The sequence below is a fragment of the Blennius ocellaris genome (assembly GCF_963422515.1).
Source record: "Blennius ocellaris genome assembly, chromosome: 8".
Taxonomy (NCBI): domain Eukaryota; kingdom Metazoa; phylum Chordata; class Actinopteri; order Blenniiformes; family Blenniidae; genus Blennius; species Blennius ocellaris.
The window spans coordinates 16516515-16530253 of record NC_137657.1 but is presented as its reverse complement, the minus strand read 5'-3'; the positions used below and the strand labels follow the sequence as shown (position 1 = coordinate 16530253).

Here is a 13739-nt window from a genome sequence, read left to right as displayed (position 1 = left end):
AGGAAGGTTTAGGCCACAGAGGATTGTTGCCTCTAGTCAGTGATTTGCTTCACCAAAATCCCTCTTCTGCTGAAGGGGCACCTTGTCCTGCTTGGGTCACTCAATACCCGTGTTGGGATTCAATCGTACTTTAACATGTGAAGGCTTAGCAGGAGCCTTTTTCCAGTTCTCCAATCCGTTCATGACCTGATTAAGCTCTTCTGTCATAAAGGATTCGACATTTCTTGTGTCAATCCCCAAAATAACAGATGCTTTCTTCTTCAGACCATGAAAGGAAGCTCTGGCTGCGAAGTAAACAGATGGACAAACAGAGGTCACAATGAGTATTAAAGGAGAAGATTAGGAAGCCTGAGAGAGAGAGAGAGAGAGAGTTACTGAGAATGAAGAGTGAAAAGGAGGGAAACGACTGAGAATGAAATCACACCCTCTTGAATTACGAAATACAATCGACAGTAATGAGTCCCAGCTGCAGTGATTTAGCCCTCTTCATCCCAACCAGTCTGCATCAGCCACTAAAATGCTTACTCATGCAAACTTTTTGGTCTGATTTTAGTCTTTTTGGTTTGATCCTGCACTTGGGATCTTTGTGTCTAAAGTTTGCGTCTTCTCCCTGTCACATATTCCCAGCTTCTTTGAACAATCCGAAACTTGTTTGGATAAGTAAAGACTCTAAAACCATGTTGGTGCAACTATGTGAATGTCTTTTTGTTTGCTCTGTGATGGAACGGCGACCTCTATTGAGTGTGCTTTGTCTTTCATCCATTGTCAGTTGGGACTGGCCCCAGCCACCCGCCACCCCGAGACAAATAATGTAGGTATAGAAGAATAATCTAATTCATTCACAATTCATATCCTCCTCCAATGTACTGAAATAAATATGGTATCATATTTGCTTATAAAAGTAATTACAAATCTACCAAAATAGATGACTGACTCCTGTAAGAAAAGACTGGAGTGGACTACAAGATGAACATGAAAGCTCGTGAGGACTTTTTAAACCTTTTTTTTTTTTAAACGGTTCCTGATGCCGGCGTGTGACATTTGTTTTGGTCCGTCTGGAAACGAATGCAATAAATGTTCTCGTCTTGGCAAGTTCTACTCCAACTGCAGGTTACAATCTGATTCACATAACGTTTTCTCCACTATCTTCCCCTCATGGTTTGGATTACGACAAAAATCGTGCCGCTGACTCATGTATGCCGAGTCTGTCTTGGCATGCACTGGATCAGAAGGCAGTGTTGAAATTTGCATTTGGAGCAATAATTAAACCGTAAACCCCTCATATAGCCACGAACTTGACGTGATCCAGCGGTACGTTCCCTGAAGGCTTAAAATCTCTGAGCCCACAGAGATTAAAAACACCAACACTAAATCTAACCAGTAGCAAACATTTTTTGTAGAACACCTGGGTGTGCGACTGTGCTTATGTCTGCACAGGCATGTCTGTACATGCATTCATATGCATGACTCGAGGTGCTGTCAGTGCACTTTACTGAACGATCACAACCATTTGTGGGACCGATTCATGGTCGAGCATCTATAAAAGCTCTGAGAAATGTTTGTGTGAATATTTAAGATTCAGTCTTTGTGTTTTGTGTGTCTGTGTGAGTGAGTGTGTGTATGTGTATGTGCCAAAATAATTAAGCCCAGGGGACTGTCAATCAAAATACGGTTCAGGATACACACCCCTCTGGCGATGAGAGAGGGAAGCATTAAAACACAAGCAATATTCATGATTTCGTGTCTGTGTACATGCATATGGATGAACTGCATGTACACAGGAGATCCATAAGCACTCTGTACATATGTTTATTTTCACAGCTGCAACATGCAACATTTGGTATGTGCATTATACACCACCTGTGGGTGCCTTTTGAGGGGCTTCTAATTGTGTTTACCAGACTTAATGTGAAGGTTCAAGAGCAGTGGAGCACATAAACTTAACCCACATACATTCTGACTTGGACAACTATCTTGGTGGGGTTTGATTGATTTAATGCATTCCCTAGTCTTTCACAATGACCATACTCATTGCAATTAAGGACATTCCCTCATTATTAAATTAATTGCAATGTCAACTTCAAAACACATTTCCAATCTTATATACATGCAAAACATCGTGGGTGCTGCATTTTAGACCCCAAAGGTTTTGTCCAACCGCATAATTGTTGCATAATTCTGTGTGTTTGGGCTCCATCAAGAGAGAAATACAGCACACACTCTATTGCTGAAAATGTACTCGAAACTCAGATGTAACTATACTTACATAACCATAATCACTACTTTACCCCAATGTTCACAATCAGGCTCTAACTTTAACACATGTATTTTCTAAGGGGACCTAAGATGTCCCCATCGTGACATGAAACCTCAATCAGGTAAAACAATACATGCATACACACACACACACACACACGCACACACACACACACACACACGCGCGCGCACAATGTTTTTATGCATTACATAGCTCCCCTATAAATTGAGTCATTGTCCTTATGGTGATTTGCTTTACACATCAACAATGATGACAAGTATGTGAGAGCATGCAGAGATTTATGTCACTGCCACTGTAATAAACACACATTTATTTGCACAGCCATAATTTTGGAGCTCCCTTGATATAATGTTTTTTCAGGCCACTCACCTTACCATTGATCTAGCTCTGAGAATTAAAATCACATCTTGACTATTAAAAGAAAAATGCAAACTGTTGTCATGTATTAAATCTCGGTTCCCAAACAGGAAGTCGGCCCCCACAAGTCTAGTGGAGTTTTGGCTGGAAGACCCTACAAAGTGACAAGCGCCAGGACACACACACACACATGTAATCAAAAACAAGCCTTGAACCTCACTCCCCAGTCAGAGCTGTTGCCCTACTTGCTTTGTCAACCCGCTGCCCAGATAACGAAAGATAAAAATGTGCTTCTTCTGAGTGAATAGACTATCACAACTGCTGCCATCTCCATGACAACCATGTTGATGAAAGGGAAGTCAAGGATGTCACCCAGCCAGCGACAGGGCATCTCTTTGAACTGTCCACACCTGAAGGATTCCTGGAGGGGGTACATCAACATCATCACCATCATCATCATGTGTGAGATTTTCAGGGTAGCGGAGTCGCTCCTCTTCACAGTGATGTGAATCAGAAGCGGCAGCCAGACCCAAAATTCCTCCTCATAGAAAAACCAACGTCTCAAAACCTTTGAATGTGTGTGAAAATGGTCCTTATGTGAGATGACACAAAGGCGCAAATGCAGCAGCGCACCGCTGACTTCATCGCCGAGCCTTTTAAAAGACACGCTGCCAAAATATCATGAAACCAGCACTTCTCTGTAAATGGAGTGGGGCAGGATAAAAGGTGTGGGTGTCAAAGGAAGCCTCACAATATGAAATTACTGTTTTGCTTCTCTCAGAGGTCAAACTCTCCTGTTATCACCATGTTCAAAATTTGGGCTGAGTAGCTGTCCCTACTCTCCCCTTTTCTGATGAAGGTGTGTGAATGTTTTGACAAGCGAAGCACAACATTAACAAAGAGATGATTACTGTCTGAAACTAAATGCTTAAGATGTGCACACAAACATGCTGAAATTCCTGATCAGTGTTGCTTTACGATGAAAGAAGTTCTAGTATGTGTATCTGCTTTGGGTATTTATTTATAGTTTCTAAATGAAGACAAAACCTTTTTCATTTTGTAAAATGTTCTTTGCCATCAGGGAAAACCTGAAGGCAGCTGAGGAAGAATATCGAAGGCAGAAGTGGACACTTTTTGGAAATGAAGCCGAGAAGGTGGAGCTGGACGTGATCAGAAACCAACACGTACTGCGTACACGCGTTGACAAAATGGCGCTTCGAAAACAGGTAATCAATCAGTTTCAGCTTTCACACAGGTTAGTGCACAGACGATATGCTTGACTATTTATGTTGGGAACTGTTTGATTGGTTCAATAAATCTCACAAACATTGAGCATCATCTTTTTATAAATCAATTTAAACTTAATAACGTGCAATGCAAAGATGCAAAAAAAATTATTTTTTTAATCTTCCAAAAGTGTCCATACTATATTTAATTGGCAGTTACTGATGTATCTTAAGTGGTTGTTTGTGAAAATGTTAATCCAATGAACAGTGCTTATTTTCATTATAAATTCCATTCCTGTTTCTCATTGACTCGTTTTGTTTTAGTGTCTTATACCACTTTTTTTTTTTTTTACTTAATTACCTTGTGAAATGAAGAACATGGGTGTTCAGTTACCTTGTGTGTATATGAACTACTTTTTCATTTTCTCTGGGAATCCACCAATTAACTGTCTGAAAAATAATAATATTACAGAATTGTATCAACAAATTTGTTCATTTACCCTTATTGTACAGCAATGGCAAGCAGCACTTAGGGATTCCTCATCACGTAGAAATGTCTAAACCATTGACATCATTGGCTGTGGGTGTTGGCTCTAAATGTCAGTGATGAGAAACACATTCAAGTCCCCATATTGTTGCGCTGTGACAAATGGCAAACAGTAATTTGTGAAAGTGCTTCATTTGCAACATTTGAAAGGGTTTTACCTAAATATGATCAAAAACCTCAACTTAAAGTTGTCACAGATGTCTGAAACGCTTATTGGTGAAGCAAAGTGCAAGACATGAGAATAGAGCTTTTAGCATGTCAGTCTGCTCTGGGTTCAAGTTGAATTACTCAACCAGAAGCTTCAGCTCCATTTTGCTTGACATCTGATGACAAAATGATTAGTGGACTGGACAGAAAACCCGTGTTTACAACGTCAAGGATTCTCAGTTGTCTCGCTGGTGCAAGATAGATACAAGCACCTAAAATGTTTATTGTTATCTGGCGTACGTTATGCAAATCTCAAGTTCAAGTTCAAGCATACTTTATTATTCCCTGAGGGACAATTCTAGTGCTGCAGCAGTTTACATGGCATCCAAAGAACAAGCAGACACTAAAAATTAACCATTATACTGTATAGAATCACACAGGTCAATTAAAATAAACAGCAGCATTGGAACAAGGGAGTTTTATAAGGCTCATTTATGCACAACATTAACAACATTCCCTTTGTCTATAGTTCTATCTATCATCTGGAAACGCAGAGATATGAACCAATGGTGGTGTACCAGCAACATTGGGGACAGACTTGAGACTGGTGAATAATGGTGATGTCTGCCTCGAGGTGTTTAATGACCAAAAATCAATTCAAAGCAATTCAGCGTTATTGAGATTGAAAATTGGACATATGTTCAACTTTACGGGAGATGCCACAGTCCAATTAACTTGGTCCTTTAGCAAAACGGGCTACTGAAAATGTCAAATATGGAACAATCTCTCTGAACTATCAAGTGGTCTTCCACCTTATCAGCACATTTTCTTTTCTCTGTTGGACAAACTACTAATTTACAAATGTGGGCTATTTACCTTCTCTTCGTGCTTCAGGCAGAAACGAAAGCATCCGACTACATTAAGTACCTGGAACTGCTGAGTCAGAAGGCCCCAGACTTTCCAATCCCTCTGAGGGCTCACACTGTCTGGGAGGGCATGACAGTAAAACTATGCTGCACCGTCCAGGGCTGCCCGCCCCCAAAGGTTACGTGGTAAGAACTCCTCTCTCCAACACTTCATTCCTGTGGCCTTCACTGACCCACACTGATTCATTTTCAATGAGGCTTCTATTAGATTCTGACATTGAGGGTATCTGCAGACGGTTGTCACTTTAAATTCCTCTCTCACTTTGTTAGAGCGAGTTGGAACGGAACAAAATCCTTCAGAAGTTGTAGCGTTTTTGGAACAAGTACACATGAAGTACAACTCTAATTCTAAAAAACCTGGGACTATACTGTAGCTGTTCAAATAACAATGAATGCAGACCTCATACAAGCAGACAAACACGTTGAGATGTCGAAAAGGACAATGATCATTTACAAAGGTTGTCAACCAAAAATATACCAAACAAGTTAGGGGTCAAGGATTCGTCAAATAAGCAGATCTAGCGCTTCCTCTTATGTATGATGACTGTGATCGTCTTTCAGCTGCTTCACTTTGGGGTCAGAACATTAAAGCTTGATCCACATTTAAAAGAAAAAAAAAACAAACATCTCAAAGCCTCACCCAGGAAGAGAAAAAGTGAACAGAATTACCAGTTACCTTTCGTCAAAGTGGAAAAAAAGTTGATGCCAAACAAAACACTTAGGTGGCAGGCTGGCCGGCTTAATCTCTCCTTCTCCCACTTGAAGTCACTCCTCTTCGCTCTTATATACACTACAGCTTAACAGCTTATCAGGGGCAGCAAATGACTCACACTTCAAGCACCTGAGAAGAGTTGGTGGAAGGAGAGAGACCACGGAGTATGGAGTGGAGAGCAGGATTTTTCAAACCCAAAAAGCTTCTCAGATGTGACATTTTTTTTCTGTGTCTTATTTTCAATCAAAACAGGGCTTTGAAAATTGGCACATCAAATTTTATAATTATTTTAAGAATATCACATTATTTCACAACTTGGGTGGCAGAAAAATGAATAAACGTTTATTAAAAAACAATTAAAAATAAATGTTTTTATTCATCAAAGAAGACAAGCATTCTAAATTAAACTTTAGTTTTATGTTGAACTGTCGTGTTTCACACCAGTCTTCATTAAATATCACTCATGTTGTGGACAGGAGGATGAGCATGAACTCTTATGTGAAGCTCTTTTTGAAGCCTGACAGTGAATCATCTGTCATTATCTTTCATGGCTCATTCATAAAACAGGGAAAGTCTATTGCATTTGTCACGGCATCATTGAAAATACTGTATTTATTAGTTAAAAAAAAAAAAAAAAAAAGCAGGTAGGTGAGGTCACGCACCTACATGTACAAGCAAATGATGAGATATTAAAAGTCAGTGTGTTCCGCCCAAACAAATGAGCATCATGAACTGAATACCACGCGTGACATTAATATGAAATCACCTGTGGCAATTCCGGCGTGGTGCCAAACTGTCGACCTTGATACTTGAGCTGCCGTGAGCCTCCAAAAAGCCTGCGTGTGCTCAGTATTCACCTTGAGATCCCGACAAGTTCTGGCTCCACCATCCCGTATGGGACACATCAAGACCAATGAGCAGCAGAGGGCTGCACTCAACGCCGTGCGCACGGCACAATGAGAGATCAAAGGCCCCCACTGGCTGTTAGAGGTTCAGCCACACTAACATGTCATTATGAAAGCCATGCACAGGTTATCAGTAGGCAGATGCACAAGCCACCCAAGTAAAGTCAGATGTTCGTTTGCTTTGATATTCACAGAAACTCTAACCTTTCTACCTCAGGTATAAGGATGGCCGGCGTCTCATAATGTCTGCACAACCATGGAATTATAATCTTCAGCAAAAGTTTGGCCTCAACATACTGGAGATCAGGAGGTGGGTAACAACCTCAAAGTCCTGTGAATGGCAGGAATATTTTTATTAATGGGTTCTTTTGTAAAAAAAAAAAGAAGAAGAAGAAAAAGCTGTATAGATGCGATGGAGAGGAGAAAGTCTTTGTACTGAACAACCTTGCTACTGACCGATTAAGAAGAGAGTTTAAAAAAACCGTAATAAGGTTACGTTCGGAAATTGTGGCGCTGCGAGATTAAATGCTGCTGTCAAATTTAAAAAAAATGAAAACAGGTTTGTATATTTTCTCTGTTTCTTTGGGACACCAGAGGGAAGCATATCTGGATAAAATCTGAAAAATGAAAAGGGTAGATTAAAGTAAATGGTTTTATAGAAGGGCACAGCGTCTGTTTTTCCTCTATATTGTACTTCAGAGAATAATTGACCAGGGCTGCCAGCACAGCTACCTATGCTCCAGCTAGACTAATATACAGTTGCTGAGTCCCACTTTGGACCATCCATCTTTTGGCTTTCAACTTCCCCAGACAAGAAAGTGACCTTCTTTATCTTCCCCAAAGGTGCTCCCCTGCTGATGCTGGTGAGTATAAAGTGGTAGCCAAGAGTCCTCTGGGTGAAGCGATGACCTTTGGAAGACTCGTGGTGAACTGTGAGCAATTTCTTTTTTTGATTGTTTTAAAGATCACTAAGGGCCGTATTAAAGGAGAGATTATAATACCACCGATTCCAACAATTAAAGAGTGTAGTTTCTGGGCATGGACTTGTAATGAATAGCAAAATCAGAAAGAGAGGTCATCTGAGGAACTTCAAATATAGCTTTGTTTAAAAATGTACGATTTTAGGAGTCATACAAGTTTCTCATCAATGTTAATGTTATTCTGTACAAGATCTACGTGTGCCTCCTTTGCCTTCAGGAAACAACTAAATTAGATAAACCAACAACAGAACCATTCATCTACCAGCATTTATGTGCAGCTAAAAGACTTGGTGAAGGAATAACTGGATATTGTAGATGTGCTCTGTGTGGGTTTTAGGGGTGTCACTTTTATTCCCACATTGTTTTTCTGCTGTGTTTCTATTGATCATTAGCAGCTGTAGCTTGTAGCATGAGTCACAGTGCACTGTTGTGAGACACCAGTCCTAAAACCTCTGGATGAAACCATTAAATAACCTGGCAAAAAGCAATATTACAAAATAAATCATTAGGTTTACTTTTTAAATATTAATAAATAAAGTTTATTGTAATTTACTAACTGAGGATTGCAGGATTTTAAGAGCAGTAGTAGACTTCATATCACTGAGAACCAAGCCGAAATCTCAGTGATGAACAAATATTAAGAATCACTATTAAAGACCGTCTATCATCAGATTTTCCAAAAGGCAGACAACAATATGAATGCCACAAAATTCAAAGTCAAAATAGGAGCTGCAAAGGAAAGACATGATGTTTGGGTTATTATATTATATATTTTTGGTTGTTTTTTCATTTCCTTTTTGCAAATAATACATTATATTAAAACGGAACAAAGGGACAATGTTACTCAACTTGTTTTCTTAAAGAAAACAAGTCATTTAGGGGTTTCAGTCACAATAGAAATTGTGAATTATGTGTCAAATCTGGTCAATCTGACAGTTTTAACAGATTTTATTTGGTGTTAAAGAGACTCAAAAGTGATTATTCATACCTTAAAGTCTTAAAACAACATTTAACGACAGTCTGGAATAGGTCTTTATGTATTCTGATGAAGCCCCCTTAAGGGGTTAAAATGAAGTAACAGGTGACTAATGCCTCAGTTTTCAACAGCAACATGTCAAAGTACTTTTCACTATTGATGACGGTGAGGTTCGGAAGGTTTATGTTGACCTGTTACTTATTACTACATATGTGGTCCTTCCATCAGAGTTTCGCTCAACCTGCAGCTGAAACTGTTATTTTCTGAGGAAAAGCTCTGATACTTTCTCAGTAAACCTTCTGGTTACTGACAGGAGCGCCTCAGTAATCCTGAACCAACTCATCAATCCTGCAGTAAAATGACAGATATCCCACTGTACCCAACGTCGACATTATCCAGTCAGCCATTGGCATAATTAGCGCTGGCTTGCGCTGCGGTCTGCATGTTCCTTGTATATTTGTTGTTTCATCTTATAATCATTTCTCCATAACAAATAAACTTTCTTGTATAAACCACATACAGAATTTTATATTTAACTTCAAAGAAGTTGAAGGTTTGGGTTGTTTTTTTTTGATTCACTGGGTTGTTGGTACTGCGATAATGTTTCTTTGAAAATATAAAAAAAAAACTGATGTTAACGCACCAATTTTATCTCAGATCTGTAGAATTCCTCGACATGGACTTTCAATATAAATTGTAAACCAGCAAACTTACCATCCTATAATACTACGGTCCTTTTAACGCTTCCAGTCTTTTTGTTGTTAAACTTGTGTTTTCTTTTTTTTTCTTTTTAATAAACTTTCAAAGGGAATAATTTTGAATTTAGATTCAGTTTTCTCTATGTGCCCTGTATGCCCCTGTAGCTTTCCAAGTTTCCATATAAATGTAATATTTTGAAAGAATCAACAGCAGACTGAAACATCAATAAACCAGATCTCTATGCAGCACTCATGCATAATGAATTAAATTGAGGCAATGGTGGTGGTGACTACAATATTATAATCAGCAATATTTCTGCAGTGTTGTGACAATTTTAACAAGGTTTTTGTGGCAGTTTTTAAATGATTCACCTTTTCATAAAAAGCATCAGGCGGAGCAGGACAGAGCCAAAATATTAATTTGTGCGTGCTAGTTGAATTCTACTTTTTCACTGACCTTTTTCAACTGTCCACACAGTTTGTGTGTTTTAGAGGGCAAGTGACCATATTTGCTAACTACCATTACTATTTAAATAAGTGGAGGCAATGTTAAAATTTGTGATTGAATGGTCATGTAGAAAATATATTTGCATATCTCCGTCAACTTGATTGATGCATTTGCATATCAAAAGTGGTTGAAAATAAAAGTAGTAACAGACAGAACATATAGCGAGAACTGGGCAGTCCAATATAACAATAACATATCTGCACTTTTTTGCATAAAACCCGCAAGAAATTTGACAACTGACAATATCGAAAGTGTGCAGACAATCTTTCAGAGTTTTGTCAATTTAAAGTAATATTATAATTTTTGGCCAGTTTAATGCTGTAGAACACAATTTGATAAAAATAGATGCTTACAGGTGTTTATTCACAGTAAAGATCATGAAATATATTTCAATCCCACAGTTGGGCTGAAATTTCCAGGAATTTTAAATAAAGTCCGGTAAAAGGTCCAAGCAGAACGTTTGAGGATGAGCTGTTTTTAACCACACTATGTCTCGTCAGACTTAAATGCTGCACCTGATGAGGTTTGTATTTTAAGATTGGCTGTCGAGATCATAGATAATAAAACATGACTCTTCTAAGATGTGTGAAATACTGAATGTTTATCTCAATCCCGCAACTGTCACCAATTGTTGTACTTGTTAGGATTTAAGCTTATTTTGAGTTTCCGTTTTCACGTTATCTGGAGACGCAACCTGAGCACTTTGTGGTTAAATATCTTTCTTGGTGAGTGGAACGAGTACCCAGTGGGGATCGAACCAGCAGAACAGCAGGTTATAGGCTGGAACCCTCCACTGTCCCTGCAGGGACTTTGTAAAACCCAAATTTTCCACGTTTGAGGCTTTTTACAATCAGTCTAATATGAAGAACAATTTAATGCTACAAATAATTTACAAACAGTTGAAGTGTAAAACTTTTTTTTTTTTTTTTAATCGATGAATAGAATAGAAATCACACTGGACCTCTCAATCCAGTTATCTCATCCTTATCCTTATCATCCGTACAAACACAGTACTGAAGACGATACTACCGTCTTCAAAAACGTTGTTTTCTTTTAATCAGAAAAGCATGTGTTGTTAGCATGTGCATGTTTGTTAACTGATTTTAAAGGTTTACTTGCACCATATGGTGTTTAAGCTTATTTTACTATTTGATTTGTTACATTTACAATAAATTCAACTCTCAAAACAACTTCAAACAACATTTCTTCATGGTTTACTTGAGAAAATTGAAGGGAAAAGATCATTCTGAGAATAGGCGTCACCTATACTTCCAGACTTTTTTTTCCTGCTGCCACCCTTTGAAAACCACTGGGTCAAAGCAGTATACAAAATGTGTCTTATACAGATGACAGTGCCAGGTTTGATTTGTCAGCTGTATCTTTCCATCTCGTCCCCCTTCGGTATCACGACACTTCTCTCTCTCCGTTTCTGTCTCCGTCTCTGACCCTTCCTGCCTCTTTCCAATCTGTGCTGCTCTGCTGCTCTACTGCTCTGCCACCCTGCGATTCAGCATGTCAAGGAGCCGTGGCCGGTTCAGAGCGCTCCCGGACCGCCGGTAAGTTTCACGCCGGCGCCTAATGAAAAGTGTCCCCTTTCATTTTCTCTGCCACCCTTTGAAGTCTCTCCCTCTAGTCGTAGACGAGGCCGGGCCCCGTGGATTTTAAAGACTGTGACGCACCACTGTGCATGCTGCACCTCCTACAGAAATGTATAGGTGCAGTGACATGAAGCAGTGTTTGTCGTTATGCTCCTGTGTAGGTGTCCTGGGAGATCTAATAAGACTGCATAGGGATTTATTTGTTTTATTTGTTTTTATTTGTTCCTGAAGGCATGAAAATGACATGCTTCCAATTGAACAGAAATGACAGTCATGTATATTTCATCCCTGCGACAGTGGGAGATTCATCCCACTTTGCCCCAAGCTGCAGAGCATCTCATATTGGCCATGGCACTCTTTGGCCTAGATTAGACTCCACCATGTGTGGGAATCAGGACTTCTTGTGCCAGGCCTTGTGTGTATATGCACATTATCTGATCGGGCTGCGTGTACTGGAAAAACACTGAGCCTCCTTTTCAGAATGAGGAGGCGGTTGACACCTAGAAACACAACACTGTTCAACTGTGGAAAACATGCTCTGTGCATGTTTGTCCAACAAGGACCTCTGGTGGCGCTATGAATTATCACATTCAGACATCATGCCAGGGAACGTGGAGATTTAGCAGGGCTGCACAGTGGCGTTAACATTCTTCCCTCGTAGCAGGAAGGTTTGCATCTTCCCAATTTGCTTTAATTGTATTTTAATTGAGGATCAATTATGCGGTGAGTTCTGGTGTCTATTTGTCACTTCCAACCGCATTCTTCAGTGGCAGATCTCAAAACATCAAATGTTGCTTCCTTTTTTTTTTTTTTTTTTTTTTTTTTTTTTTTCTATCCTGATAAAACAAAAACACAGTATGTTTGATTTTATGGGCACCACACTGGTTTATGTCATGAGAATACTATTCTTGGAAACGTTGCTTGGATGGTGCGATGGAATACCTCAGCAGGATATGTACTGCTCATGTAGAGGTGAAAAGATATTTGGGTTCAATACAAGAGAGCTGCAGTGCAGAAAGCTTGTTATTTACTTAGGCTAAATCAAACGTAGGCAACAGAGATGAAAATATTGAGCAATTACCTTAAGTGTCCATCCTGTGGTGGAAATGAGGAAACATCTTCATGCATCTTTCCAAACAGGTGAGCTCAATCTGACAGCTGCAGTGAAGTGGGAGAAGTCAAATGCAGACCCACCTGTTCAGAAGAAATAAAAGACAGGCCCAGCAAACTAAAGTAATATTAATATATTAATAATATAGTTATCAACTTACAGCCCCCATCTTCCAGTGTGGGAGTTGTTTAAAAGCTCAATATTTTCACTTGTGTGCGTTGACATCCTTAAATTAATGTACTAAATAAGTGTATACATAATTTGTTAATTATATTTTAAAAGGATCAGGAATAACAATGGCTGATGTATATGTATATATTGTGAGAGCAGCTTTTCTTCCAATCCCAATGATGATCGTTTAATCTCTCAAACTCAGCCTGTCGATGTGCTGAAGTGTCATGAGACACTGCTCTCTGTGAATATGTGTTAATAGGTGAACATAACAGATCATGTCCAGCACATTGAGGCTGCTCAGGCAGTAAATTGAGCTATAGAAGTAAAGTCAATTGACCGTTTCCGTCAAAGTCAACATGCTTACTATGCTATACGTCCGTCCTCTGGGCTGTTTTATCCAAGTTAGTGTCACAAGGTTCCACATCATAAAATGCTTTTGATGCATCATTTTAAATTAAGACAATGTACGTTTGTGATAGGACACCTTCTCAGGTGTACCACAGCATGGACGAGGTTTTATAGTCATCGATTAGGCTCAAAGGCTTTGTTTTTTGACTCCAGGAGGAAATCTGAGTACTCAGAGGAAGCATGCACAA

General features: G+C 39.3%; 1 protein-coding gene across 4 annotated transcripts in view; it reads left to right on the top strand.

The window, feature by feature from the left end:
• myom3 (myomesin 3) overlaps window positions 1-13739 on the top strand; it is a 76184-nt gene that overhangs the window by 16036 nt on the left and 46409 nt on the right. For all 4 annotated transcript variants that reach the window (XM_080501373.1, XM_080501374.1, XM_080501375.1 and 1 more), the window contains 5 exons: window positions 3717-3861; window positions 5450-5607; window positions 7316-7408; window positions 7942-8030; window positions 11772-11816. In XM_080501373.1, the coding sequence (XP_080357499.1) occupies window positions 3717-3861; window positions 5450-5607; window positions 7316-7408; window positions 7942-8030; window positions 11772-11816 (530 nt within the window). The remainder of the gene's footprint in view (window positions 1-3716; window positions 3862-5449; window positions 5608-7315; window positions 7409-7941; window positions 8031-11771; window positions 11817-13739) is intronic.